Source organism: Gambusia affinis, linkage group LG14 (genome assembly GCF_019740435.1).
Source record: "Gambusia affinis linkage group LG14, SWU_Gaff_1.0, whole genome shotgun sequence".
Lineage (NCBI taxonomy): Eukaryota > Metazoa > Chordata > Actinopteri > Cyprinodontiformes > Poeciliidae > Gambusia > Gambusia affinis.
Window position 1 is genome coordinate 20,471,676 of NC_057881.1, and position 24,966 is coordinate 20,496,641.

The 24,966-nt window shown below is 43.4% G+C and overlaps 1 protein-coding gene across 4 annotated transcripts in view; it reads right to left on the reverse strand.

The window, feature by feature from the left end:
- LOC122844105 (triple functional domain protein) overlaps positions 1 to 24,966 on the reverse strand; it is an 81,230-nt gene continuing 56,264 nt past the window's right edge. The window contains exons 24-63 of one of the 4 annotated variants that reach the window (XM_044139301.1): positions 24,743 to 24,865; positions 24,468 to 24,662; positions 23,488 to 23,606; positions 22,850 to 22,916; positions 22,651 to 22,760; positions 21,925 to 21,994; positions 21,760 to 21,849; positions 21,576 to 21,668; positions 21,378 to 21,489; positions 20,147 to 20,337; positions 19,372 to 19,473; positions 18,005 to 18,034; positions 16,580 to 16,722; positions 16,392 to 16,491; positions 16,045 to 16,288; positions 15,142 to 15,249; positions 14,403 to 14,596; positions 14,117 to 14,287; positions 10,988 to 11,083; positions 9,910 to 10,058; positions 9,769 to 9,835; positions 9,576 to 9,679; positions 9,431 to 9,500; positions 9,261 to 9,350; positions 9,077 to 9,169; positions 8,864 to 8,914; positions 8,697 to 8,774; positions 7,636 to 7,827; positions 7,379 to 7,559; positions 7,052 to 7,291; positions 6,473 to 6,957; positions 5,639 to 5,886; positions 4,721 to 4,859; positions 4,621 to 4,648; positions 4,370 to 4,532; positions 3,845 to 3,966; positions 3,683 to 3,761; positions 2,820 to 3,020; positions 2,578 to 2,716; positions 1 to 2,047 (exon numbers count right to left, since the gene is read on the reverse strand). In XM_044139301.1, the coding sequence (XP_043995236.1) occupies positions 1,508 to 2,047; positions 2,578 to 2,716; positions 2,820 to 3,020; positions 3,683 to 3,761; positions 3,845 to 3,966; positions 4,370 to 4,532; positions 4,621 to 4,648; positions 4,721 to 4,859; positions 5,639 to 5,886; positions 6,473 to 6,957; positions 7,052 to 7,291; positions 7,379 to 7,559; positions 7,636 to 7,827; positions 8,697 to 8,774; positions 8,864 to 8,914; positions 9,077 to 9,169; positions 9,261 to 9,350; positions 9,431 to 9,500; positions 9,576 to 9,679; positions 9,769 to 9,835; positions 9,910 to 10,058; positions 10,988 to 11,083; positions 14,117 to 14,287; positions 14,403 to 14,596; positions 15,142 to 15,249; positions 16,045 to 16,288; positions 16,392 to 16,491; positions 16,580 to 16,722; positions 18,005 to 18,034; positions 19,372 to 19,473; positions 20,147 to 20,337; positions 21,378 to 21,489; positions 21,576 to 21,668; positions 21,760 to 21,849; positions 21,925 to 21,994; positions 22,651 to 22,760; positions 22,850 to 22,916; positions 23,488 to 23,606; positions 24,468 to 24,662; positions 24,743 to 24,865 (5,817 nt within the window). In that variant the 3' untranslated portion in view covers positions 1 to 1,507. Of the gene's footprint in view, positions 2,048 to 2,577; positions 2,717 to 2,819; positions 3,021 to 3,682; positions 3,762 to 3,844; positions 3,967 to 4,369; positions 4,533 to 4,620; positions 4,649 to 4,720; positions 4,863 to 5,638; positions 5,887 to 6,472; positions 6,958 to 7,051; positions 7,292 to 7,378; positions 7,560 to 7,635; positions 7,828 to 8,696; positions 8,775 to 8,863; positions 8,915 to 9,076; positions 9,170 to 9,260; positions 9,351 to 9,430; positions 9,501 to 9,575; positions 9,680 to 9,768; positions 9,836 to 9,909; positions 10,059 to 10,987; positions 11,084 to 14,116; positions 14,288 to 14,402; positions 14,597 to 15,141; positions 15,250 to 16,044; positions 16,289 to 16,391; positions 16,492 to 16,579; positions 16,723 to 18,004; positions 18,035 to 19,371; positions 19,474 to 20,146; positions 20,338 to 21,377; positions 21,490 to 21,575; positions 21,669 to 21,759; positions 21,850 to 21,924; positions 21,995 to 22,650; positions 22,761 to 22,849; positions 22,917 to 23,487; positions 23,607 to 24,467; positions 24,663 to 24,742; positions 24,866 to 24,966 lie in introns of all 4 variants that reach the window. The other 3 variants (XM_044139300.1, XM_044139304.1, XM_044139303.1) reach the window with 3 other exon arrangements.

Below are 24,966 nucleotides of genomic sequence, written 5' to 3' on the forward strand. Positions count from 1 at the left end.
ACATAAATAATAATCATTTTTCAAAAAGCTAACAGAGAGCTCGTCCCTCCCTCAGTATGAACCTTTGTTACTTTCATTTCCAGAAACGTTGCGGTGAACTTCCAGGGAGATTTTATAGTTTATACGAGAAATTTATGGAAGAAATATTTTGGCAGCGAGAAAGAAGACAATTAAGGAAATAAGACCATTTAACTCCTAATTCATTGAGTTAATAATAAGAGCTAGTGTCTGTCCTCCAACCTCCTGCCTATCTAAAAAAAAAAAAGACTAATCTAAGAGTGCGTCCCTCCCACCACTCCTTGTGTTTTGCTCTTGTAAACAATCATTTCAAAAAAGGTCACTGATTACCTAAACATACTCCAATAAAACTTTTTTCCTAAGTACTATAAAGCTAGAGCAACTTTGGTGTACCAACACTACAGAGGCATACAGTACAAAACGTGTTAAATTAAGTTTTGATCAAACCGAAATCCTTAAAATGAACCACATGATTGTAGGTCGTGACCCCAGTGAGGCCTGGCAGTCGGAACAGCCAACAACACAAACTACCAGCAGTGCCTGCAGTACCAAGTACTTCCTTTTCTCTAGGTTTATTACAGATATAAATAGTTGCATAAAATGTTAAAGCCGCAACATTGCACATGATAATCAAACAGAACGTACGGTGAGTGCATTTACAGAGAAAAAACAAACAAAAAAACAAAAAGAAACCAAAACTAAAATAAAAAGAAAGATTTCTCCTCCTGGGCTTCCCACATTCACTTGGTTTCCCTGGTGACCTGCGGCCCCGCGTCCTGAAAGCGGGGGTCCGTCGTGAATGTGAGAGGGAAGAAGGCAGAAGTCTATTTACAAGGTAAGGCTTAAACATGTCGCTATCTGCGCAGCGCAGCTTTTGTTCTGCAGGGGGCGCCGTTCCTTCTGGGAGTTTGGATGGTGGTGCGGCGGCGCACGCAGCAAGGTCAACATGGCATCTCATGATGATGGGTTTAATAAGCAGAACGTCTGAAGTAGCACAGCCAACTTTCAACATTTTATTTATTATTGTTCTGACTTTAAAACAAACAGACGGTACTTTTGTGTGTTTTTCTTAAATATATCGTTTCTTTAAGATAGAGCTGCTTCTGCAAAGTGTCAGGTATAGCTTTAGTGTAAAAGAATAAACAAAACGTCCGTGCCGGTCCTTGACGACTTTTTTTCCCCATCAAGGCTCGTTCAGACAGCTCCTCCAAATCAGCTTTGACTCCCACCAAGGAAAATAAGTTACTATATTAATGATTCTATTCGTCCATATTTAAAATTTTTTTTTTTGTTTGTTTAAAACTAGAAAATCTGAGCAAGCAGCAGTAGACGAGGGCATCCGTTCAGTCAGGTTGGTGATGTTCTCTGGGGCTCCATAGCTCCAGACTGAACTACCAGTGGTACTACAGGGGATTCTGGGTTGTGAAGGAGGATAAGATCAGCGAGAACTCTGGGAACTCAGGGACGCTTCCTGCAGCGCCCGCGGCGTTCAGATCTGAGACTGAAGGCGGCTCTGGATGAAGCTCCGGACTCCTCCGATGGGCCGTGCGTCCGTCTGGTGCTTCCTCCTGTCTATGAAGGAGATGAGGCGCGCCGTGTCTAAGCATCCCTCCCCCGGCGGGGCCTGCAGCCACGGCTCCTGGAGGCAGAGCCCCGCCGGCGGCCTCCGGCCCGGGTCGGTCCGCAGCAGCAGGCGGACGAAGTCTCTGGCGGCCTGGCTGACGCCGTGGAAGTAATCCCTGGGGAAGCTGAAGTCCAGCCTGCAGATGTTGAGGCACGTTTCCTCGGCGCTCTCGTCCAGGAACGGCGAGGCGCCGCTCAGCAGCACGTAGGTCACCACGCCCAGGCTCCACAGGTCAGAGGTCAGCGACACGGGCTCCCCCAGGACCACCTCCGGGGAGGCGAACTCGGGGCTGCCCAGCAGAGGGTGGACGTAGTGGGCGCTGTTGAGTTGGACCGCGTCTCCGAAGTCGGTGAGTTTGACCACGGGCTGGGCGCTGGCGTTGTGGGCGACCAGCAGGTTCTCAGGCTGGAGCAAGAGAAGAAGAGCGCCACATTGTGAACAGTAAATTCATTCTTCACAGACTGTATCTGCCAGGGCAAAGGGTGGGAATTTATCGTATCATTTATCATTTATCATGATCCATTTCCAGAAAAGACTTCCAGCTACGATTAAAGAAAAGGTGGAGCTGGATTTGAAAGGAACGGCCTCAGGGCAGCTGTCCATGTATATATTGAAAAGCTAAAATCACGTTTTTGTGGTTGCAACATAAGGAAGTGAGGAAACGATCATGAGGGATGGATACACTAGGAGGTTAAGCAGAGTCACTACATCTTTTTTTTCTCCAAAGAGTTTTTGCGGCGCTAGTGGCTCGTATTTTTTGTGACAGTTGGCAGACAGGAAAGAGGGTGAGGAGAGGGGGGAAGACATGCGGCAAAGGTCGTCGGGACCAGGAGTCGAACCCGCGACGAGGACTAAGGCCTCCAAATGTGGGGCGTGCTAACCCACTGCGCTACCACAGCACGCCCCAGAGTCACTAAATCTCCTAAGAAACTTACTTTTACGTCCAGATGCACTATTCTGCAGTTGTGCAAGTAGTGTAAAGCTTCTAAAACACTTTGCAGGTAGGAGGCCACCTTCTCCTCCGTCAGATTCCCCCAGCTCACTATGTAGTCCAGCAGACGACCCTGATCAGCCCTGAAATCAGACAAACCATCAACAGATCCAAAAGATTGAAGGTTCAATTCCAAATAAAAAACAGGGGTTTTTTTTTTCCTCCCTCTGTGTATCTGGCACTCACATCTCCAGGACGATAGCGTAGCTGCTGGAGGTTTCAAACGTGTCCACCAGGCTCACTATGTGTGGATGCTGCAGTCTCTGAAGCAGGTTGAGCTCCTGAGTCACCTGATCTCTCTTCATCAGCTTCTTGTTGACGTGTTTGACGGCCACCGTCCATTTGGAGCCCCGGTGATCGCAGCGTTTGACAACAGAGAAGCGCCCCCTGCAGGCGGGAAACGCACACAGTTCAATTCAAAAGTCCTCTAAAACTGTGTTTTTCAAACTGGGGCCGCCAGGGGGCGCTGTGGGCGCCTCAGAAAGATGGAGGGAAGGTGAGAAAAAAAAATGCAAAGATTAAAAAACAACAATTAGAGCTGTTTTTTTTAAGTTTTCTTGTTTTGTTTTTAAAAAAAATGAAATATAAGTTAAAATAATTAATTTCAATGTTATTTCTGATTTGAATTTCTGCTTCTCAAGCTACAACAGTCAGCAAGACATAAGAACCGAGAATAAAATAAAATTTGATATGTAATATTGCAAATTAATTACATTTTCTTATAATCAAAAGAAGGGATTCTGATAAAAAACTGTATTATGTGAAAATATATCAACTCATGGCCAGAAGGTCAGAGACAGCATTTATGCTAAATGGATTTAATAACTATTGAATAGTGAATAGAAAACATTTGAAAAGTTGATGTTTCTTTACATATTTTGTAGCGAAGCGTTCCTGAACAGAGGTTAACACTCTTTGGAGGAAAGTAGAATGGAAAAGTTTAGGAGCTTCTGTTCTAACAGAGTATTTTTAGGAAAAAGCCAAAACACAGACTTGCAGTGAAACGCTTTCCTCCTGCTCTCAGGGGAAAATGACGCCGGGTCTCTTACCTTCCCAGTTCAGCCACCTCAGTGTACTGAGACTCAAAGTTGTCCTTCCAGCTCACTCTGAGTCCATCAGTGGACACGGCTGAGAACAAAAGACACACACCTGCATCACACACCTCAGCCATCGCACACCCGGCGGTCGCCGTCGTCGCTTTGCGCTCTTACCCAGCACTCTGAGGCTCGCCGAGGACGTCACGCTGCCCAGCTCGTTGGTCGCCACGCACGTGTAAACGCCGTCGTCCTCTGAGGCGGCGCCGATTATCCGGAGCGTGGCTTCACCAGCATCGCTAGAATGAAAAGTTTATTTTTACAGCAAGGCTTCCAAAGAACCGACTTCCTGGATCTGATTGACTGAAATCTGAGCCGACTGATTGGCCAGCAACACATCCGTACAGCCTGAACTCCACGTTTTCTTAAAATTCGCAAACTTTAATGCATTTTGGGAGATATTATGAAGTGGTGAATAATGGGAAAAAATCACAAATGTTTTCTACATTTTTGTTATTTTCCAAATAGTGACGTGCATTTGAAGTAAAGGGGGCTTAATACAAAAAGGCTTAAAAAGATTTCTCATTTCCTGTCCAGTTCACAATAATGCAGTTGTTTTGTTTATTTTTTAAATTGTAATAAAATACTTTAAAGTTGTGAGTAAGGTATGAAGACTTGTGCGAGGCTGGGTTGTTTCCGTACTTGTAGGCGATGCTGAAGTGTCCGTTGTTGGTGAGGTTGCTCTCGTTTGGTCCTCTCCAGGTGACGGTGGCGCGGGGTCGACCGCAAACCTTACACCGCAAGGTGACGCTCTCGCCGTTGTCACATGTCACGTCACTCAGAGGCACCAGGAAGTCTGGGGGGGCTGGTTTAAAAAATAAAAGCTTTAATAAAAGCTTCACAGGTTACAGCCGCCTGAATCAGTTTATTCTGAACTCCAAGTCAATATTTACCATCATAGATGTAGTTGGGATTTAGAAGCTGTGAACACAAAGGGCGGAGTCAGACAAAGAAAGAAAACACAACTCCACACTGATTGAATCAGGAAGTCACCTTTACAGAAACTTTATTGGCCATTGCATCTCTGGACTTCCTGTAACCGTTTTCCAGCTTGGTCTCCTTCTTCACCTCCTTGTCTTTCTTCTCAGACTTCTTTCGTATTCGCAGAGACGTGTGCCAAGATGAAGACTTCCTGCTGCAATGAGACAAGTGTCAAAGGTCAAGAACAAAAAGACCTCGTGTCTGTTGGAAACTCATGTACTGAATGGAGGGCTTCCTCCAGTGTTTAATAAGCCTGGCGGGCTGCCAGGCTTTACTGGAGTAAACATAATTTATTTTAAAAATACATTTTTAAACACAAGTAACAGTGATGGCAAAGACGGATTAAGCTAGGCTTCCCGCTGATGCATTGAACTAGGGGTAATATTTATGTTAATTGCTTTTCTAACACTCGTCAATAATTTCTTCTATTAATTACCTAATTTTCCGTCAGCCTTTTTTAAAGGGACTATTGTGTTTTTTCTAGGTTTATTGTGGCGTTTTATAGCACTATCAAATAACCATGTTATTCTCAGTTGTTTTAACTTCTTGAAATTGGGCCTCTGTTTCTTTAAAAACTCCTGCACAACATCACTCCTGTATTAACCCTTTCACGGCATTTTCTCCAGCCTTGAGTGATTTGCACAGCTGAATGGTTGCCAAGGGAGATTGAAGGATTTCTCAATCATGCATGAAAGAATCAAATCAACACTGCAGGTATATTGTGATGAGGTAATAATATTTAAACATGATGTAAAGCTCCAAGAAGTCAATTTTCCATAATTCTGCCTCCTTAACACAACATGGTAACGCAATGTTAGCAAAAACATGGTGGTGCTGGCCGACTGACTCTGAGTTTAGCAAGTTTTCTGGAGGAAGCCCTACCAAATGCAGCACGACTGAACCCCGAGGAATGGTGGACCAGTCTCTGACCTGATTGGCCCGTCGGAGGAGTCGGGGACGATGGCGGAGGTGTGTCCCAGCACGAATCCGGGGATCCAGCCCTCGGCGGCGGGGCCCTGCTCCGTAGCCGCCCTGAACACCAGGAACATGTTCTGCTGGTTGCTGGCCAAGATCTGGACCACTTCGCCCTGACTGACGCTGATCTCATCCTCCTTCACAGCCATGTAGTCCTGGGTCACCAACATGGTGGATACGCTACTGCTGCTGCTACTTTCACTCTGTGCAACAGGGAGGAGAGAGGGGGTGAGGAATCACAGTGAATTTAATAAAACCAGGCTTTGTACAAAGGTTGTTGTTCTCCTGTGACTAAAAAAGTTGCAGTAATACGATCTCTTCTGCAGTCGTCTTTGCAGCTCCGGGCAAAGATGAGACGGAAAGCGTTAGGTTGAATGGAAGGATCTGAGTACATTTGTGGAGAAACCACAAACGTCAAAGGTTAGTTGCAGGTAAAGTCAGTGCAGTCACACACCATGAAGACAGCAGCTGGTGAGAGACAGCCAAGAGGAAGGAAGGTTGTTAGTTTGAGCTTTGGTAGAGTTAAAAAAGTCAGGAAACAAAAAGCCCGAGTGAAGAGTCTCTCTTAGGAAGAGTGAGGACAAAAGCACCGGAGGTTGAAACCTTTAAAGGGAATTTGTCTTGAGAAATGACCTAAAGCTGCAGAGCGTGATGCTGAAGAGTGGAGAAGATTGTCAGAGATGCTTAGTGGGGAACAGATTAGTACTGCTGGCAGCAGCGGGAAACGCCAGGCTTCCCTCGGCCTCTGTGTTAGTGGAATCAGCCGTGGGCCGCAGCTAGAGGTCTTACCCCGTTGCTCTGGGTGGACTGGATGGACTGCTCGCTCGCAGATGAGCATGTGCTCATGCGGTCAGCCTCTTTGCTGTGCGTGGAGTGTCTGTGGGCCTGAACCCCCGGCTGACGGGCCGGGGTTTCTGCCGCCTCTCCTGGGAAGGTGAACGAGCCAGACCTGCTGGCTGGAGAGGCCGGCATAGAGGTCCAGAATCCAGATCCGGTCTTCTGCCCCGGGCTGGGAGGGGGAGGAGGAAGACCGTCCTTTCCAAAGGCCGGCGCGGCCGGAGTTGGGGCGATTGGCGACACGGCTCCGGGCCGCGGTTTGGAGGTTGGCGTGGAGGGCAGAGGCCCCACTGTGGCCCGAGGAATAGGGGTTACAGTGTTGGAGGGTGTGAGGGTCTGCGTTTGTGTCTGGTCCTCTGAGGCCTGCGAGGGACGCTTGCCCTGCAGACCGCCCCCTGGAGGAAGCGGGGTAGCAGGGACGGGACGAGGGGACAAACCTGGATCACAACCGAGCAAAACTCACACCTCAGTCACAACCTTCAATGTGCCGTGGAAACAAAGCTGGCCGAGCCAGGGGGCGACGTTCCGTACCTAACATCTTGTTGGGGCCCTCTGCGTCGGCCCCGGCGAGGTGGCGGAGGGGCTGGGGCAGACGAGAGGGTTGGGGGATCTTGGAGGGCCGCCGGGAGACGCTCTGCGGTCCTGATGGGGCGGAGCTGGGCTGAGAGATCCCGCCTCCGACTCCGGGTGACACACCACCAACACCGCCGCCCTGAGCTCCCAAGCCGGCCCCGACGTGATTCCTCTGATACTCTATTGGCGAAGTCAGAGCTGTGAGACGGTACAAGAAAGACAGCCATGTACAAAAACAGCTCCGCCACCAAACACCAGGTTCTGTGTGTCCGTCCGAAGGCTCACCATTGAGGAAATTGCGTTGGCTCTCCAGTATCTGGCTGATCTGAAGGGTCCAGACTTCACACACCCCCGGATGGGAGGAGTGAAGCACAAAGGACTCCAGCGTCCCGTTGGTAGACCGAGAAGTGAGAATAAACTTACAGGGATCGCCTTCCACGCTCTCCTCCAGACCCAAGCAGCTGACCTGGATTGCCAAAACGGTCAGGGACTCAACATCCGAGCCACAACAAATCATTCAGGGAACTTTGTAATGTTCTCACCTTGATGCTGTGTTTGTAGAGGAAGCCTGGCAGAGAGAAACCTTTCTTTTTGTCCAGAGGCTCGCTGAAGATAACCAGCTGCTCGAACAGGAACACCCTCCTCTCCTTCATCCTGCCTTGCGGGCCGCCGTCTGGGTCGGACACCATGAAGGTGTCCTGCAGCAACAAGCGACCCTGAGCTACAATCTTCCCCTGGAGACGGAGAAACGGGGAAAGTCTTTTAGTAGAAGCAGAATTCAGTATAAATCAGTTAAGGCACTGTCCCATTGAGCTTTTTCACATTTCACCAACCTCAAACTTTATTGGATTTTATTGGAATTGGGTGTGATAAACTAACAAAAAGCATTTAATTAGGGATACAAGTTGTCAGTTAATCAATAATTAATTGATAAACGGTCACTTTCTTAACAACCAGGATCGATAAGAAGGGCTAAATTATTTTGGGAAATGCTCAATTTAAAAAAACAACAATCATAATTAAACTTTAACATAATTTTGTATGAAATACTGACCCAAAAAATAGAATATTGAGGTTTTATCACATTATTAACCTCAGACATATTCATAAAATATAACAAAGCAGGAACCTCTTAACCTGCTAAAGAGAAAAATAAAAGATTATGGATTGTTTCTCTTTCCAGTTCTTTTATGCCCCCGCCATCTTTGTTTCTGTATCAACCGGCAACATCCAAGATGGCGCCCTCTGCTGGATTGCGGTCAATCTACAACACTGAAAGAAGATCTAAACCCACATTGTATCGATTGGAACTAATTTTTACCTAATAAACCATTAATCATCAATTAATGGCAAGTCAAATAATTGTTTGTCTCCATATAATGAATAATTGTGAAGAGGAACAAAAACAATAGAGGGATTTTAAGGAATAAATCTACTAAATCTAGTGTACATTCACATTCAACCCCCTTTCACAGTTTTCTTTTCCTTTTCCCACTTTATGCTGGTCTCTCACATGACATTCCAATAAAATATACTGAGGTTTGTGGAAAAAGCCCAAAAGACACTTTTGGGAGGCGATGTTGTGTAATGAAATTTTTCCTACATCAAATCCTTGAAGCCGACCAACATTCATCATGTCGTTGCACCTTTTTGGCACGATGCACATGACCTCCACTGCTTTCTGTAAGAGGGAGAAATGGAAAATGTTTTTAGGAAAGCAAAGATTGTTTTTTAGTTTAAGTGTTCAAGCAGAAGCTTCCAGTCACTTGCCTCTAAATCTGGACACTCCAGTCCAGCCCTTTTAGAGTGTTTGAGGAAATCCTAAATCAGCCAAAGCAAATATGTTACGGCAAAAGACAGAAACATTCATAATGTTTGACTTTGGAAAATACAATCAGAGAAGTCAGAGATGAAGGTATTTTTTAAGTGAATCTAAGCCGAGTAGAGGTTTCGGCGCCCTCTGCTGGGTCAGTAAGGACTAACCTTGAGCAGCAGCTGGTATTTCATGATCCTTTGAACAGGTTTAATGAGCAGGTCTGTGATCTGCAGCCGGTGCCCCAACCTCTGCTTCAGATCCTCCATTAAAAACAAACCAAAACAAAAACTGAGTTCTCAGAGTTCGAAAGCTGTCTACATCTGATGCCTCTCTAGCTCAATCACCGTTTACCTCGAAGTAAGTGTCGATGTACTCTGACACGATGTGCTCCGACTTGGGCTTGTTCTGACAGTACACTACGTACATATTCAATCTGCGCTCCTGTGAAAACACCAAGCAGAAAACTTCAGAACTCCACAAACACAAAGTCTACATCTAGAAAAAATGTAGAAATGACAAACCTGTTTGAGAAACAGTAGTCCCAGTCTGTCAGGGTCTTCTAAGCATTTCTCCAACTCCCTGAGGAAGAAACTGAGTGAGGGGGAAAGAGAAACATTTAGTTGGTGACTGGACAGAAGGAAATTCAAATTCTAGTGTTTGACGTACTCTTTGTGCCAGTCGAAGATTTGATGGATGTTTCCAAACACGATTTTATCCTTCCCCCTCATATCATCGGGAACGCCCTCCTCCTTCATCCTGCTCATGTAGCCCTTATTTATGGAGACAAAAGAAGAAAAAAAAACATGTAGAAGCTTGAATACACGGCATGAAGGAAAACAAAGAAGCGCAGCGCACTCACCTCGACAACGAGACCCAGATCCCGGACGTAATCTCGCTCGGTTTCTACCAGCTCCAGCAGAACGTAGCTAAAACAACAACAAGATGATTCAGTGGAAGAGAGACGTCAGCGTGTGTTTGTGTTAGACGGCAGCACACTTACTGTCTTTTCTTGACGATGCTGGCCCTGCGCTCATCCACCTCTTCCCCAGGCGAGGAGGAGGACAGGAGGGAGTTATCGGAGGGGTTGAAGGAGGGAGAGCTGCTGTCGCCCGGCTCTACAGACAGAGAGCTGGGTCTGTCCTCCAGAGCCTGCAGCCACACGCAACAACAGAGGGGGGAAAAAAAGCAAATACAGGTCAGCTGGAGTCAATTCAATTGATTATAGTTCTAAAATACACATTTATTTTACAGGATTTTCCAAATGATGATCATTGATGTTAATCAAGCTCATTTTATAGCAGCTGCTGATCAAAACATGGAAAAAAAATAGGGTTGCACAATATATCGGCACAAACATCGGTATCGGCAGACGCTCTTTAACAAATCGGCATCTAAAAAATAAAACTGATTTGATGTCAACAACCGATATTTATCTCCATCTTGTTTCTGGAGGACGAGTTTGGTCATGTGACGGTGATCGCGACTCAGCGCCGGATTTAACTGCAAATAAAGAAGCAACGTCAGCATGACGGTCATTTTACAATGTCAAAGGTTTAGTCAATATATGTGTGATATTGGTAAATATTGGTCATATGCCATAATAGCAATATTAGTGGCCAAAATGTTCATATCAGTGCATCCCTGGTGAAAAGACTTGTGATGAATTAGTTTCATTGTGATGACGCAACACTAAAAAGTTGAAAAGTCCACAAGAAACAGAGAGAGACATAGAAATAGATAAAGATAACCAGAGAGAAGTATAGAGAGACGGAGAGGATCAATTAAATGTAAGAACAAACTGTTTCTATCACTTTTGTCTTGTGGAAAATTGTTGCAGCATCAAAAACAGGGCAGGCCATTTTTATTGAAAAACGTATCCACACTGAATAAATGAGAGACGGGTGCTTAAATTTTCAGTGTGAGATTACTGCTTTCCAGATGTTTGATAGAAAGAACATCAATAACTGTGGAGGACGCTGCGCCTAAACTCACGATCAGGAAGCTGTTTTTGTGAATGTTGGCACACACACACACACACACACACACACGGTGTGTGTGTGTGTCTGTCTGTCTCCTACCATCTTGCTTTTCACCAACTCCTCGATGGCGCTCACCAACTCGGCGGCACTGGGCGTCTCCGAACTGGACGGACGGACGGACAGACGGGAAGACGTCTGAGCAGCCACAGAGAGGGGAGGCAAGCAGAACAGCCGTGAGAACATGGCAGCCTGTGAGCTCGGGTTTGTTCAGTAGTTCTTGATTTTAATGTCAATTCTCAATTTAGAGAAATCCATTAATGGACAGCAAAGAAAATGCCTTCTCTATAGTGGCCAAGGGTCAGCGTTTAATGACTTGAATGCATATTAGTTGTCTTTTGTGAATGTTTTTTTTTTTCAGGTTTAGTAAGAAAAAAAATAATTCAGTGATATAATCTGAGGAGATTCCTCTAATTGGTGAAACTCCAAGTTTCCAAGGAGTTACGTTTAAAACTAAAGTAAAAAGTAAAACAACAACAAAAAAACCCAAAAAAAACCCAATAAAAAATAATAAAGGAAACTTATGTGAAATTCAGAAAACTATAAATGGAGAGGGGAAAACATGAGGCGGAATGATAAAAGAAAAGTGGAAGGAGGAAAAAAGAAAATCATTCAAGGTTTGATAGAAAGAATGTGGGGAAGAAAAAAAAAAAAAGCAATCTGAATGCAAAGAGAGGTTTTCTGTGGTGTTCCTGTTATGGAGGAGAGAGAATGCCGTCAGCGAGGATGAAAGAGGTTTCATGGATGTGTTTGTGCAGATATAGTTCAGGAGACTCTCACCCTTTCTGTGCTGTGCGCCCTTCTGGCCTCGCCAGCATTTAGAGATGCCAATTACTTGCATGGGTAATGAAGTAACGCACATAAGGTAAGAAGAGCGGGAATGAGGACGAGCGGGGGAGGAGGGAGAGAGACGGACGGGAAGCTGTGACTGGTCAGGTGGGATGACAGGAGGTGGGACCAGGAGGGGGGTTTGAATCTTCATTTCGGCGTGGCTCTTATTCAGGTTGTTGGAGAGGAGGCTGACGGGAACCTGACCCGCTTTCCTACGAGCCGCTCGTTTCCTTCCTAAGCGTCTGTCCTTCCTTGCTGCGGCTTCTTAAAGCATGCACAAATACGCTGCATTCAGGTGCAAGTCGAGCATGCTCAAGGCATTGTAAAGCTGGCAGAAATAAGGCAGTGCATCCCTCGACTCTGAACTGACCGCTGAAGGGGAAAAAAATAAAAAAACCTCCACGCTGCCCCTCCACTCAGAGTTAGGAGCTACATGTGTCCTCTCTCTATTTATTTACAGTTTGTCCTAACCGGCTCACTGTAGAGTTACAGTAAAATAAAACCAACACAACGACAAACAAGCGAGGAAATAAAAGAACTAAAGGAATTCAGGAATGTTATGAGTTTGTTAAAGTACAAAAGTTAACCAGAGTGGTTTAAAAAAAAAAAACACAAAATAATAATAAAGAAGTCAAGAAGCTTAAAGTCATTTCCCCTCAAAAAGAACAGGCTTTAGAAAGGGCTTTTTAAAGTGGAAGGAGCTGGAAAAAGTAGGAATTAAAGAATCAGACTTAGGGAGGAGACAGGAGGGGAAGAGCAAGGCTTTCAGATGGAGAGATATGGAAACTGAGACAAAGCAAAGACAGGACATAAATCAAGGTAATGCTACGTCATGGCAAACAGCAAACAATACAACCAGGAAACAAAACAAAAGAGAAACACAAATTAGTGTCAGAAGAGTATCTGATTGAGTCTTTTGCTGCCTAAACTGTAACACTTTGTTTTTAAAGACAGGGCAGAACAGGAAGAGGAAAATGCTCAGCATGACTGGGAAGGTTTCATTTATTTGCGTCAGAAAATGACATTTTAAGGGGAATGAGATAAACAGATCAGACGTCTTCGCGAAAGATGGACTCGTCTTAAGTTTTTTTGTTTTTTTTTAAATGGGTTTAAAATAATGGACCAAACATACAGAATATTACAGAGTTACATCTTGTGTAACTCTGTTTTGTCATTTTATAAACCTAAAGTTTAATATTTGCTATTTGGGTTTTATGTGATAGACCAAGACAAAGCAGCACTTTGGAAAGAGAAAATTCAAATAAACATGCTGATCTGGAATGATGCAAAACGTCACATGAAGAGAAAAACTAACTGGACATCAATCCTGAAAACACCCCGACTGCAATGACACGACTCTGGCAGTATCATGATGTGGGGGAGCTGATAGCAACGTGGTTGGAGCCAACGACCCGAGACTGGAGCGGAGTGCAAAAATAAAAACTTTACAGTGATGCCTCTCTTTCTGTTGGTCTGTGGCGTGAAAACTTTATGAAATACTTGGCTTATGGTCGTAACGTGACCAAAAAAATCTAAAATAAAAAATTCAAGAGGTGTGAATAGTTTAGAAAGAACTGAGTGTAAAAGTATTAAATATCTGAAATGTCGGACATTTTTAACCATTTTAGGAATCAAACAGCAATGCAGATTTTTCAATTGAAAACTTAAAACTGCCAACTACCTGAGATAAAAACTAAAAGGAATAATTAAAGTAATTCTTGACATGGTCAACATTAGCTAAATGTGGAAGTCTGCTTTGGTTTCCATGAAGCTGTTTGTTCACTGATGCTCTCTAAGAACCTCTGATATCTTTACAGAATTACTGTAACTTATGTTTACATATCAGCAAAACTGGCTGCACTGGATTTTATTTAGAGGCATCAGCTGAATATAGATTCCCCCTTTTGTTTTTCACATTTCTGTTTTATTGTTTTCTCCTACTTGTCAGTTTTGTGTTGGTCTGTCATATGGAATCCCAACGGAGCAAACATTCGAGTTGTCATTTGTTGCAGTTTCACAAGGCACTGTAAAATGTAGCTAAAGCATTTCATCCTATAAAATAGTTTTTCCTTACATGGGACAAGTAAGGCAATTACTTTATGTTTCATTGCAAATAATACAAAAAGAAAAAGTCATATTCGACAGCGTTTTGGGATTACTATCTATTCAAATACAAAACCAAATGATGTTTAGTATTAGAACCACTGTGCACATAATAATGCACATATGTGTCACTATTGCTTTACAAAAATCTGAAAATCCCAATCTGTCATGAAGCAGGTCTTATCTTAATCCCAGCTTCCTCTTCTGGGTGATTCGGTCGAGTCTCCTTGTCCTCACCTTGTCGTCCTGCGAGTCCGGCTGCAGCAGGCTGTGCTGCTGGATGGCCATGGGCGGGGGCAGAGGAACCGAGTCGGCCCCCTCCTCTCCTTCCTCCTCTCCGCAGCTCTGCATGCCTGACGAACTGGACTTGGACAGCGTGCCGCTCGACAGGCCCTCGTTACGAACCCTCTGAGATGCACGCAAGAGTGGAGGTGGTGAGATTATGTTGCCTAACTAATTCTATGGAAATCAAAGCGTGTGTGTGTGAGTGTGTGTGGGCGTGTGTGTGTGTGTGTCCACCCACCTCCTCCAGGGTTTCATCCTGCGGCGTGGCGGCGCTGTCGTCAGAGTCTTTCTGCGAGCCCATCGTTATCTCGCCGCTCTTCCTCATCTCCCGGTTCTTCTTATGCTTGCTAGCCAGCTTCTTGACGTGGCCGTCCGCCTTGCCACTGCTGAGCCGGCGCACCGGGCTGGTAAGCCACTTACGAAGCGTGTTACCTTGGAAACGTAGTAGTTACAGCTTCAACGTTACAACGTTAAACTCCTCTCAGTTTTACGACGACATCAAACAACTTCTGGCAAAACATAAAATACACTCACAACTAAGCCTGCCATGATAACAAATGTTCCTGTACGATAAATCGTCCCAGAAGTTCTCGCGATATCGATAATATGTTGCTTTGAGACCATTTTCTTGTAGTATTACGCTAATGGCAAAATAATGCAAAAAAACCCAGGTTAGATTCTAATGAACGGTTAACATTGGAACAGGAAGAGATGTTAAATAGCCAAAGATAAATAAACAAAACAAGAAAAACAACAACAAAAAATTTAATTATGAAGTCTCTGTACGCAAAATTGCTTTTCAAAAAAAGGATCTAGTTGAGACCACAGCGCCAGACTGAAGACTTTTATCCCCAAGTTTTTGGTCAAAAGAGAAAAACAATCTATCATGCAAATGGAAATGATGCGATTGATTGATTTATTGCTTATTGCAACAGACCTACGTACAAACATGATCTGTAATCGCCATGATTGCCTACCTGGTCGTTTGGGTCCAGGTGAGCTGTGGGAGCCGATGCCGTGACCAGGCTGCAACGTGGCTGAAGATCCTGGCATGATGGAGTCATTGCTGCACACCGACAGAGTGTCTGTGAGAGGCAGAGGAGAGGACGCTTCAGAAATGCTCTAGTATGCACATTCAAAGTATCGAACTACACTGCAACAGTACTTTGCTAAAAGTATTTATACGCCCTGAAATTTGTAACATCTTATCAAGTTACCACCTTTGTAATGTGTTTTGACATGATTTTTTTTTTTTTTACGAGACTGACGGAGACAAAGTGCTACATGGTTGTGGATAGTTTTTGTCAAAGTCTTTCGTAAACATTTTTGTAAAATTGAGCGCGTTTTGTTATTAAGACCCCCTGAGACAAAACTTTGTAAAGTTCAGTTTCTATTCTCTACAAATCTGGAACAAACTTCCAGGAAACTGCGAATGTGCTGAAACACTGACTTCCTTTATTTCATGGTTTAAAACCCACCAATTTAGAGTTACTGGGACAATTTATGGTCCAGTAAAAAAATTGTTATTGTGACAGGCCTAGCTAGAAGGGATCCCTAGTGTTAGCTTCTCATCAAATGCCAGAAAGTTCCACTTTGGTCCCATCTGACCAGAGAACTTCTTCCACAGATTTTCCTCTGTCCTCTAGATTAACAAACCTTAAGTAGAACTTGCAGCTTTCTTTGCCACTCTTCAATAAAAGGTTTGTACCTCCACTTCTGAGATGTTTCCAAAGGAAAATTGTCAAATTTGCCTTCCTCTTCACAAATCATGCACCACGTTTTGGTTTATCACATAAAGATCCAAACAAAAAAACCACTGGAGCTTGTATTCTAAATGTGAAAATCTTTGCAGATCAGAAGTGCAGCGGTCGGATCCGAACCTTTGTGGTTAAAGATTCCCTCCATCTCCATGGACGACCTGGAGTGGGCGATGCACAGCATGGCGCAGGGGACCAGGCCCTCCAGGGCCGGCGAGCGGTCCGTCGTCCTCACCAGGCACCAGTCGGGTTTGTCGTGGCAACGCTCCAGGACCTCGACGGTTTGACCTCGCCTCAGCGTCAGCTCGTTGCTGTTGCTGGCCATGAAGTCGTGGATCACCACGGTGAGCTCGCAGCCGCCGGAGAGCTGAGGAAGAGAAGACCCCGTTCAGAGTTCTTGTAGGACGATAAAGGATCAGATTCTGACTTTTTTTTTGTTCTGATCTTTAAAAAGTGCAGCGTGTCGTCACCTTGTCGCTGTCCAGCGTGTTCTGAGAGGTGCGTGACGCCAGAGAGATGGTGTCCGGTTGGCTGCTGCCTTCACCCTGACTGTCCAAGTCCTCTAAATCCCTGAACACAGAACACAGGATTGTGTCATACTGCCATTGTTCTCAGAAGGAGAAAAGATGTTTCACTCTCCAACTCCCGTCGTGTTTACCTTCGTCCTTTGGGATGCTTGGCTGTGCTGGGTTTGGGGATGTGAATGGGCTCCTTCAGGGCTCCTCTCAGGTGAATGGTGCGCTCCTGGATCACCTCCCTGATGTGTTTGATCCAGTCCTGTTTGTTCTCAATGTTTGATGCCTGCGACAGGGCAGGAAAGGAAGGTGTTGAACGAGATCTGGCGTGAGATCTCAAAACGAAAGATAAAAACTTTGCTAATGAAATTTCACTCCGTTTCACACAAGTCTGAATGACTTCTCGTCATTTTGCTTCTGGTGTTTTTCAAATTTACAGGTACATCTGGGGGGGAAAATTACATTTCTGAATTCATGGCTTTCATACAGAGTGAAAGATTTCAAGTTCTTGTTTAACATCTCATGGTGTCACACTTTAATCAGATAATTAACGCTGCAGTATGAATCTTATGTTCTTTGTTTTTAACATATTTGTTAAAACCATGTCAGGACGGTATAATGAGACAGATAGTCAGTGAAAACATCAATCTCCTCCCTGAGCTACTCTGCTCTCTGAAGAAATGCAACCAATCAGAGCCAGAAGGAGGGTCATCGCGCTGTCAATCACCTTCATGAACGCACTGCTAAATGTGCAAATGGCAGGGAAAGAAGTTACCATGACAGGAAAACATTTTGTCAGCCATCATCAGTGGCTATGCTAACTAGCCTTAGCATTCATGACAGGCTCAGATGAAGCTGTATCCTAGCAGAACGCGAGGAAAGGAGGTGATGGAGTGAGCAGCGCGTACATGAACTGATTGACAGCGCTGAGATCCGCCTCCTGACCCTGATTGGGTGTTTCTAACTCTCACCTGGAGCACTGGGGGAAAGCAGAGGAGCTCAATTTTTTTTAACAGATTGTCTCATTTTATACTGTCATGACATTCTGACAGTTTCAACAAATGTGAACAAATATATAAACTATAAATATATATATTTTTAAAAATGACATACTTCAGCTTCAACTCAAAACGTCTAAACGTCTTTTATTAATCCTCCATAATGTTCTGAGACGCTGCATTTTAATCTTTTAATGATCTACAGACCGTAAGCAAAAAATTACAAGACCTTAAAGCTTGAAAAATTTCACTGTCCAATGAATCTATAAGAGTTTCCCTTTCTGAAATGAGTGACAAAAAATATTATAGAAATTGATGTTATAAAGTTACCAGCAAAGAAAATGAATCAGTATGTTCTTCGATTTGAACAAAAAGATAAAACTTAAATTTCTTAATTTGGAAAGCCATAATTCTTTCCATCAAGGATTTTTGTATTAGTATCCAGGATTGAGAAGCAGTATGCCGTTTAAAGATGCACAACAAACTCAGCCAAGGCCGTCCTGTAAACAGGAAGCGTGCAGACTTGTGTGAAGCAGATGAGGGCTGTGCTGTGGGATCGTTTGTACTCACCGTTGCTCCATGTTTGGCTCCCTGACTTAGCTTTGAATTTAAAATATAGAATAAAGAATTTCACTGATTTGGCTTAAGAAAATATACGGGACATTTTTATTTTAATGCGCTCACAAACAAAACAAAAAAGAAATGAAGTCAAGTGATAGAAATGCAAAACATTAATATAATCCGCCTTTGACAGCGTACTGATGGCCATTTAAATGTGCAGACAGTAATGAGGAAAGTGTGTGTGTGTGTGTGTGTGTGTGTGTGTGGGGAGACAATTTACAACGCACATACTGAATGACTACTGGTCAGTGGTTAGCTTAGTGGTGAACGTGTGCAACAGAACTGAGTGTGGGGGGTTTCTGGGCTCATGCTGTTCCAGCGCCGGACGCTAACTTTAATCCATCTGTGAGCTCCACAACAAAAACACACAGAAGATGAATGGAGGGGTGATGGAGGTGTGGGGGGAGGTTCGGATGATTAAAAGATCGTTTTTCTGCTTCAACAGGGAGACGACGTGTTACTTTGATGAAGTGGCATGAGGGACCGTGGGCGTTCATGAGCTGACGGTGTCACCAGCGTTGGTGGAAGCGATTCAGCCCACATAGAGAGTTAGATGTACAAACATCCACAGAAAACACAGCCCCGGGTTTACAGATGTGTTTGGTGGGTTTTTTTTTTTTAACAGATGGAACAAAGTTGATCTGACCGGAGGACAAAGACGACAGAGAGAAAGAAGGAAGGAGGGAAGACAGAGGAGGGCTGGAAGAAAACTCAGCAGCTTATAAAACGTTACAAGTTTACGATGGAGTATCAGGGACTAAGAAAAAATAAATAAAACAAAAGTAGGAGACGGAAATCATATTTTTACATAAATACATATTGAATAAATTCATATTATTACAAAAATTACTTTTTGTTATACCACAAAAAAGTTTCAGCATTACAACTTTTTTCTCATTTCATTTAGAAACTATTCTCAAATGGCCTGAATTTCATTTTTGTAATATAATGATGTTATTGTCATATTATTACAACTTTTTTCATAATATTACAACTGTATTGTCGTAATACTATGACTATTATCAACATACAACTTATTTCAACTTTACTCCCATAAATCGTAGTTCTTTTTTCTTAGTACCGCCCTAATACTCTGTCGTACAAATTAAAGAAAAGGGAAAAAGAAAAGAAAGAGAGAAGGAAAACAACACATTTGGGTTAGACCAATACAGATGATTCAAAATCATAATATATATAAAATCTCAACCTCTCATTTTTCTCAATGTAGTTTTTAACATCTTCCTCTTACAACTGTATCAGCCAACCCTTGAGAACATGACAGCAGATGAAAAAGGAGAAACTTTCTCGTTCCTTACCTTGAGAACTATTTTGTTGTCAGAAGTCGGGGTACGTCCCACCCACAAGGCAAACTTACATGGATCTCCTTCGACGTGCTCCGTCACGCCCAGCTCAGACGTCTGCAGGAGGGAAAGAAAGAACGCACCGAATGTTTCAGGTTGCTCCTATTTTACAAGGTTGGAGACGATTTCACTCTTATGCCAAGTGGAGACGAGAAAAACAAAAGCTGCCCTGAGGGTGAAAGGTGGCATTTATTACCCCAAATCTGACACCGGATGTGGGTTTTATTACCTGCTTGTTCTACAAACATACTGTTAAAGATAGCTTTTGATTTTGCAGATTTAAAGGGATATTTCACCGTAACTGACATTGATCTGGGTTTTTTTTTTTTTTTGAAGAACTGCCATCGATAGACTTTACATGAGTTTGTTTACAGGCCAAAACAAAATTATCTGTATGCAGCAGTGAACCCCAAACGTTTTGACATCGCATAGCATTTCTTTTTGTCAAAACACAACTGTTCATACTGTCCATAATTTACTAAACACTTTTATTCTGACCAGCAGCAGTTTGCCCCAAAGCATATGGCTTTCTCACAAGTTAAGGCAGTAAAACTTTCAAAACTCCTCGTCTATCACAAGAACCATTTACAAATAAACAATAAAATAATAAAAAATAAAAAAAAACCTATGTGTGTATAAATATCAACCACCTCTGTTTCAAGTCTTGTTTTCCCTTTGATTGTAATCACAGAGACAAAGGAACAAAAGTTTGAAAGCTGTGTGTACTTACAAACAGCTTGCTCTTGTAGATGTATTTGCTCCTGCCGTTGGAATCCTTCACCTCCTTGCTGAACACCAGAGACATCTCGAAGAGGAAGAGGTGGCGCTCTCGGCCTTTACGGATCAAAGTCTTGGGATCCCAGACCTGGAAGGAGTCCTGGAGGATGAGCTCGCCCTGAGACTCGATGTTCTCATCGAATCCTGGAGGAAAGACAGTCGATTTGAACAGAGACTCGTTTTAAAATCTAATCAGTGTTTTGTAGAAAACGTTTTTTTTTCATACTTCGCTTTCATTCTCCTCAACTTTTTGTATGTTATCTCATTAAAGCATGAAACTTTGATGCATTTTGTTTTTAGCTTGTGATAAGAGTTGCACTAAACAGAGGTTTTCTTAAGGCGGAACTCATTTCTTTGCAAAATAGTTTGGACTATAAATCAGGAACATTGTGAACAGTCAGTTTCAGATCTTGCCAAATGGTCCCTATTTTACTATTTTAATTTTCTTTGACTAATAAATAACTCTCAGCCTTGATCTCAAGTCTTTTTAAGTCTCTTTGGTTACATTCACACAGAAGGCAAATGTGACCCAAATATGATTTTTCTTTTCTTTCCAGTCTTCAGACACTTTCATATATGGCACTAAATCAGATTCATATCCAAATGATTTCAAAGTGTCTGCTGTCTGACCGGCCGTGTCGCATTTTATCTGACTTTTATGTCGTTGACGTGAGACACGCGTCATAATTCTGTACGACAAGAAGACAAACTGGACGCAAACAATGGCTGAAAATGAAATTGCAATTATGAAACTTTAAAAGAAGTCTGTGTCGTTGAAGCCGAGCGCATCGTAAGCCCATCACTCTCATCTCTGACTGCACGTCCAGACTTCCACAAAATGCCGTTGCCATCAGTTGTGTTTTCTTTCTATTAGCTTCCTTTGCGTTGCTGTGAGTTGGTGACGACACGTCGGCTCCCGCTGCAGAATAAACTTTAAAATCGACCCATAAACAGCTCAGTATATCAGTACTTCCATAAACAACGAGCTGCTGTGTCGTGTCTACGTTCTTTTACGTTTTATTCCAAACAGTGTGAATAAAATCTTAGGAAAACCAAACCTTATCTTCACTTTCCGTCAGACATGAAACAGTTGAGCTTTAACAAGTTAGATATTATCGGCGAAGTAATAATCAGCAGGTTTGACCACGTCTAGATCAACAGTCCAACCACTGTGTGGCGCTCACCTTCCAGCATGGAGAGATGCATGGCATCGTTTGCCTTCTTGGGAACGTTGAGCATCACCTCCAGGCCATCTTTGATCTCTCCTTTCCCTTCTTCGCAACACGTCAGGAGCTCCTAAACACACAAGCAAACAGGAATCAGCAGAAGCCCGACGGAGACTCTTGAGTGCAGCGGCTGTGAGGTGCGGTGAGATGTTCGACCTTCAGCAGAAGCTGATACTTGGTGATTCTCTGCACTGGCTTGATCAGATAGGAGGAGATGGAGTTGGCCAGTCGGTGCCGTTGCTGGATTTCCTGTCGCGGGGCAGAAAAGGTCGGGTAAGTTCTGGTCGTACATAGCCGATAAAACTTTTCCGGTGTCGCTCTCGCTAGAGGTGCTACTCACGTCAAAGTAGTTCCCAGCATGCTCCAATATGAGCTGCGTGGAGTCGGGTTTGTTCTTGCAGTAGTTCACGTACATCTGGAACTTATCGGCCTTAAAGAGCAGAGGAATGTTACAAATGGATGCAGTTCTGTTTAGGACTGGTGACATGTTGCTAATATTACGTACCCATGTGACAAAGCAGTGGCCAACATCTTCTGGAAGCTGCTCATACTTCTCCAACTCTTTGAGAAAGATGCTGGAAGAAATTTAGAAAACATAAAATACGTAAAAAAAAAAAACTTTATTACATGGAAATAATTGCACAAAAATAGCTAATATTACTGCTAAAAGTGATATGAAAAACTATGTGCACCCTATTATTGAGAAGCTTCAGCAGCACTGAGTGGAAGCAGTAGTCACATAATGTCGAGGAGCAATTTTAAAAATTCCCTCAGTTCACTGACGTTTGCAGGGGTTTATTGATACTGAGCTTTATTAGGTTACAACTACAGTAACTAAAATGCCTGGACTTTCTTTTTCTTTCCTAAGCTGCCCGTTGCAAATTTTCTGAGTCTTTGTCATATTTCACACTTTAATACCGTTATATACAAAAATTTATGTGTAGCTCTGGTCCATTAGGTACAAATTAAATCCCCAAATAATTATTGCATGATCACCATGCTTAACATTTTCCAAAAAAACACACAACTGTGTATTATAAACAAGAACAATATTTATTACTGAGAACAGGACAGGGTAATAAAAGATTTTCTCTTTTTCCTGCTCCTTTTGCACATGTGCATAATGTCTCGTAAGGGAACGTGTTTATGAATCAATAATGAAATTTGTTAATAAGCTGATTGATTGATAAAACTAAACAATGCTCTGTCCCTTTAAAGAGGCGTGTCGTACTTATGGTGGAATTCGTAGAGGTCCTGCATGTTCCCAAAAATGATGTGCTCCTTGTTGATGATTCCTGGGGGAATCTCCTCCACGCCGCTGGTCATCTCCCACAGGTACGTCTGCGTGAAGAGCAGAGCGGAAAGGCCACAGTTACCGTACTTTCCAGATGTTTCCAGATGTTTTGTGCGAGTCTCGGAGGGTTTCTTACGTCCATGCATTCCCGAAGGTCTCGCACGTATGTTTTCTCCGTCTGAATCAGCTCGGCCATGATGAACCTAGACGCACACACACAAAAAAAACACACACACAGGCACAAGTTGGCAGCTTGTCATACTGTCCTCATTCAAGCAGTGAATAATCAATAGCTCATTCTCAGCGTCGTCCATTTACTGCAGTGAATAATGAAAGCCTTATGGGGCCATTAAACTCGGTCATAAACCTGCCAGGAGTGACATAAATTATGCTGCTGATTTGTGGCACGAGGCTGAAATGACACAGTCCCCCTCCGCCCGGCGCAGCGAAGAGAAGCCGAACAGATGGGGAAGGATGTTTAAAGTCCATCATGCCTTCACATTTACATTAAGCTCCCTCATTCAGTGTTGACAAGAACAATGACGGATCAGTTTGGAGCTTGTCCTCTGGAAAGAGCGCCAAGCTTCTCGTTCACCTAATTCAATTAAGTCGGCAGTAAATCTTTAGTTTCTGAAGGGAAAGCGCTGACTTGTTATTGTTTCCTTATTATGTAAAGTAAACGCAGCCCTGACTACATTTATAAAGCAGACTGCTGTTAATCTGCTGAATGACTCTGAGGTTACGTCAAACGCAAACAGGAAGCGGCTCACGTACTCCTTCCTGCGCGCCGACTTGCGTTTCTCCTCGTTCGGCTCGTGAGCGGCGGCGTCCCTGAGTTTGACCTCTGACCCCGGAGGAGTGGCCGGGATGATGTCCAGCTGAAGGTCCTTGCTCTAGAAAAGAAGGACAGTCAAAGATCAGTGGGCGTACTGAGGCATCATGGGAGTGAATTAGGTTTTAAGTGGGTGTGGGTGATATGGGTTAATAATAAAATCTGATGTTTTCTATGCCAGATCAGATTTTTCTCGCTTTCTTTTTTGAATAAATAATTACAAATGACAGAAAATAATTTTAAAAAGGGGCTTTTACTCCCTTCTGTGAGTTAACAAAAAAATATTAGGACCAGGCAATGGGAATTTAGTTTAATTATGAGAATATAGTGATATTATTAAAAGAATAAAAATGGAATTTTTACCAGAAGAACGTTTTAAAATTACAATTATTATTTTGATGAGAAAAAAAGCTAGATAATTTTCTTGTTATTTTTTAGAAAACTCACACTTACTTTATTGTCATTGCACAAAGACACAACAGTGAATTTGGCAACAAATTGTCATTGCCTGGCTATGGGAGTGCACAAGAAATACTGAAAAACTGTAAATCTGACTTTAAATACATTTAGATATATAAAGTTGTTACTGGGGGAAGTAAGAAAAAAAAATTCCCTAATATTAGGACTTTTTTTTCTTATTATTTAGACTGTATTCTTGCAAGAAATGACCCTTATGTTCTGTGGTTGAGTTGACCTGAATTCAAAGTTTAAATAAACAGAAGCTGCAAAACATGCTGGTCAAACAAGATGGCCGCCCTGGTCGTCGTGGCATCACTCTGAACTATGGAAACCCAAGGAGTGAAATGGTGAAAAAACAAATGCAGATTTTTGACAAATTAAATCTTCAAACGGCAAAAAATCTGACTAATGGCTCAAACTGTTTTATCGTCCAGCCCTGATTTTAACCATCGATCCCCCGTACCGCCTTGTTGGAGTCTGACGGGATGCCCAGGGCTTTCTCCAGGCTGCTGCGGTACTTGTCCATACGCAGGGAGAAATCTCTGTAGCGTTTGTCCACAGCCGTCACCCACTTCTTAATCTCCGCCGCGTGGCTGTGGCCTTTCTCGCAGAATCCGTCGGCCAGCTGGATTAGCAGCTTCACGCGCTCCTTGGTTTGCTTTGGAAGGAGAGCAGAGTGAGTTTAATATTCAAATCTGTAGAAGAAGACACTAAATTTGTGCTGTTGCGACCTCTGACCCTGGCTGTGATGTGGAAGTCCTCGTGCTCCTTCAGGAGTTCCTGCGTGTGATGGATGCTGGAGCCGGTGGATGTGTGTGTAGACAGGTAAAACTCCCCAGTGTCATGAATCCACTCCAAAGCCTAGACACACACACACACATTTGTTTGACACTGTTCCGTATCCGTGTGTGTCCTCTCCCTCTGAATAAACCACACCGGTCCCATCAGGTGTCCAGGTTTCT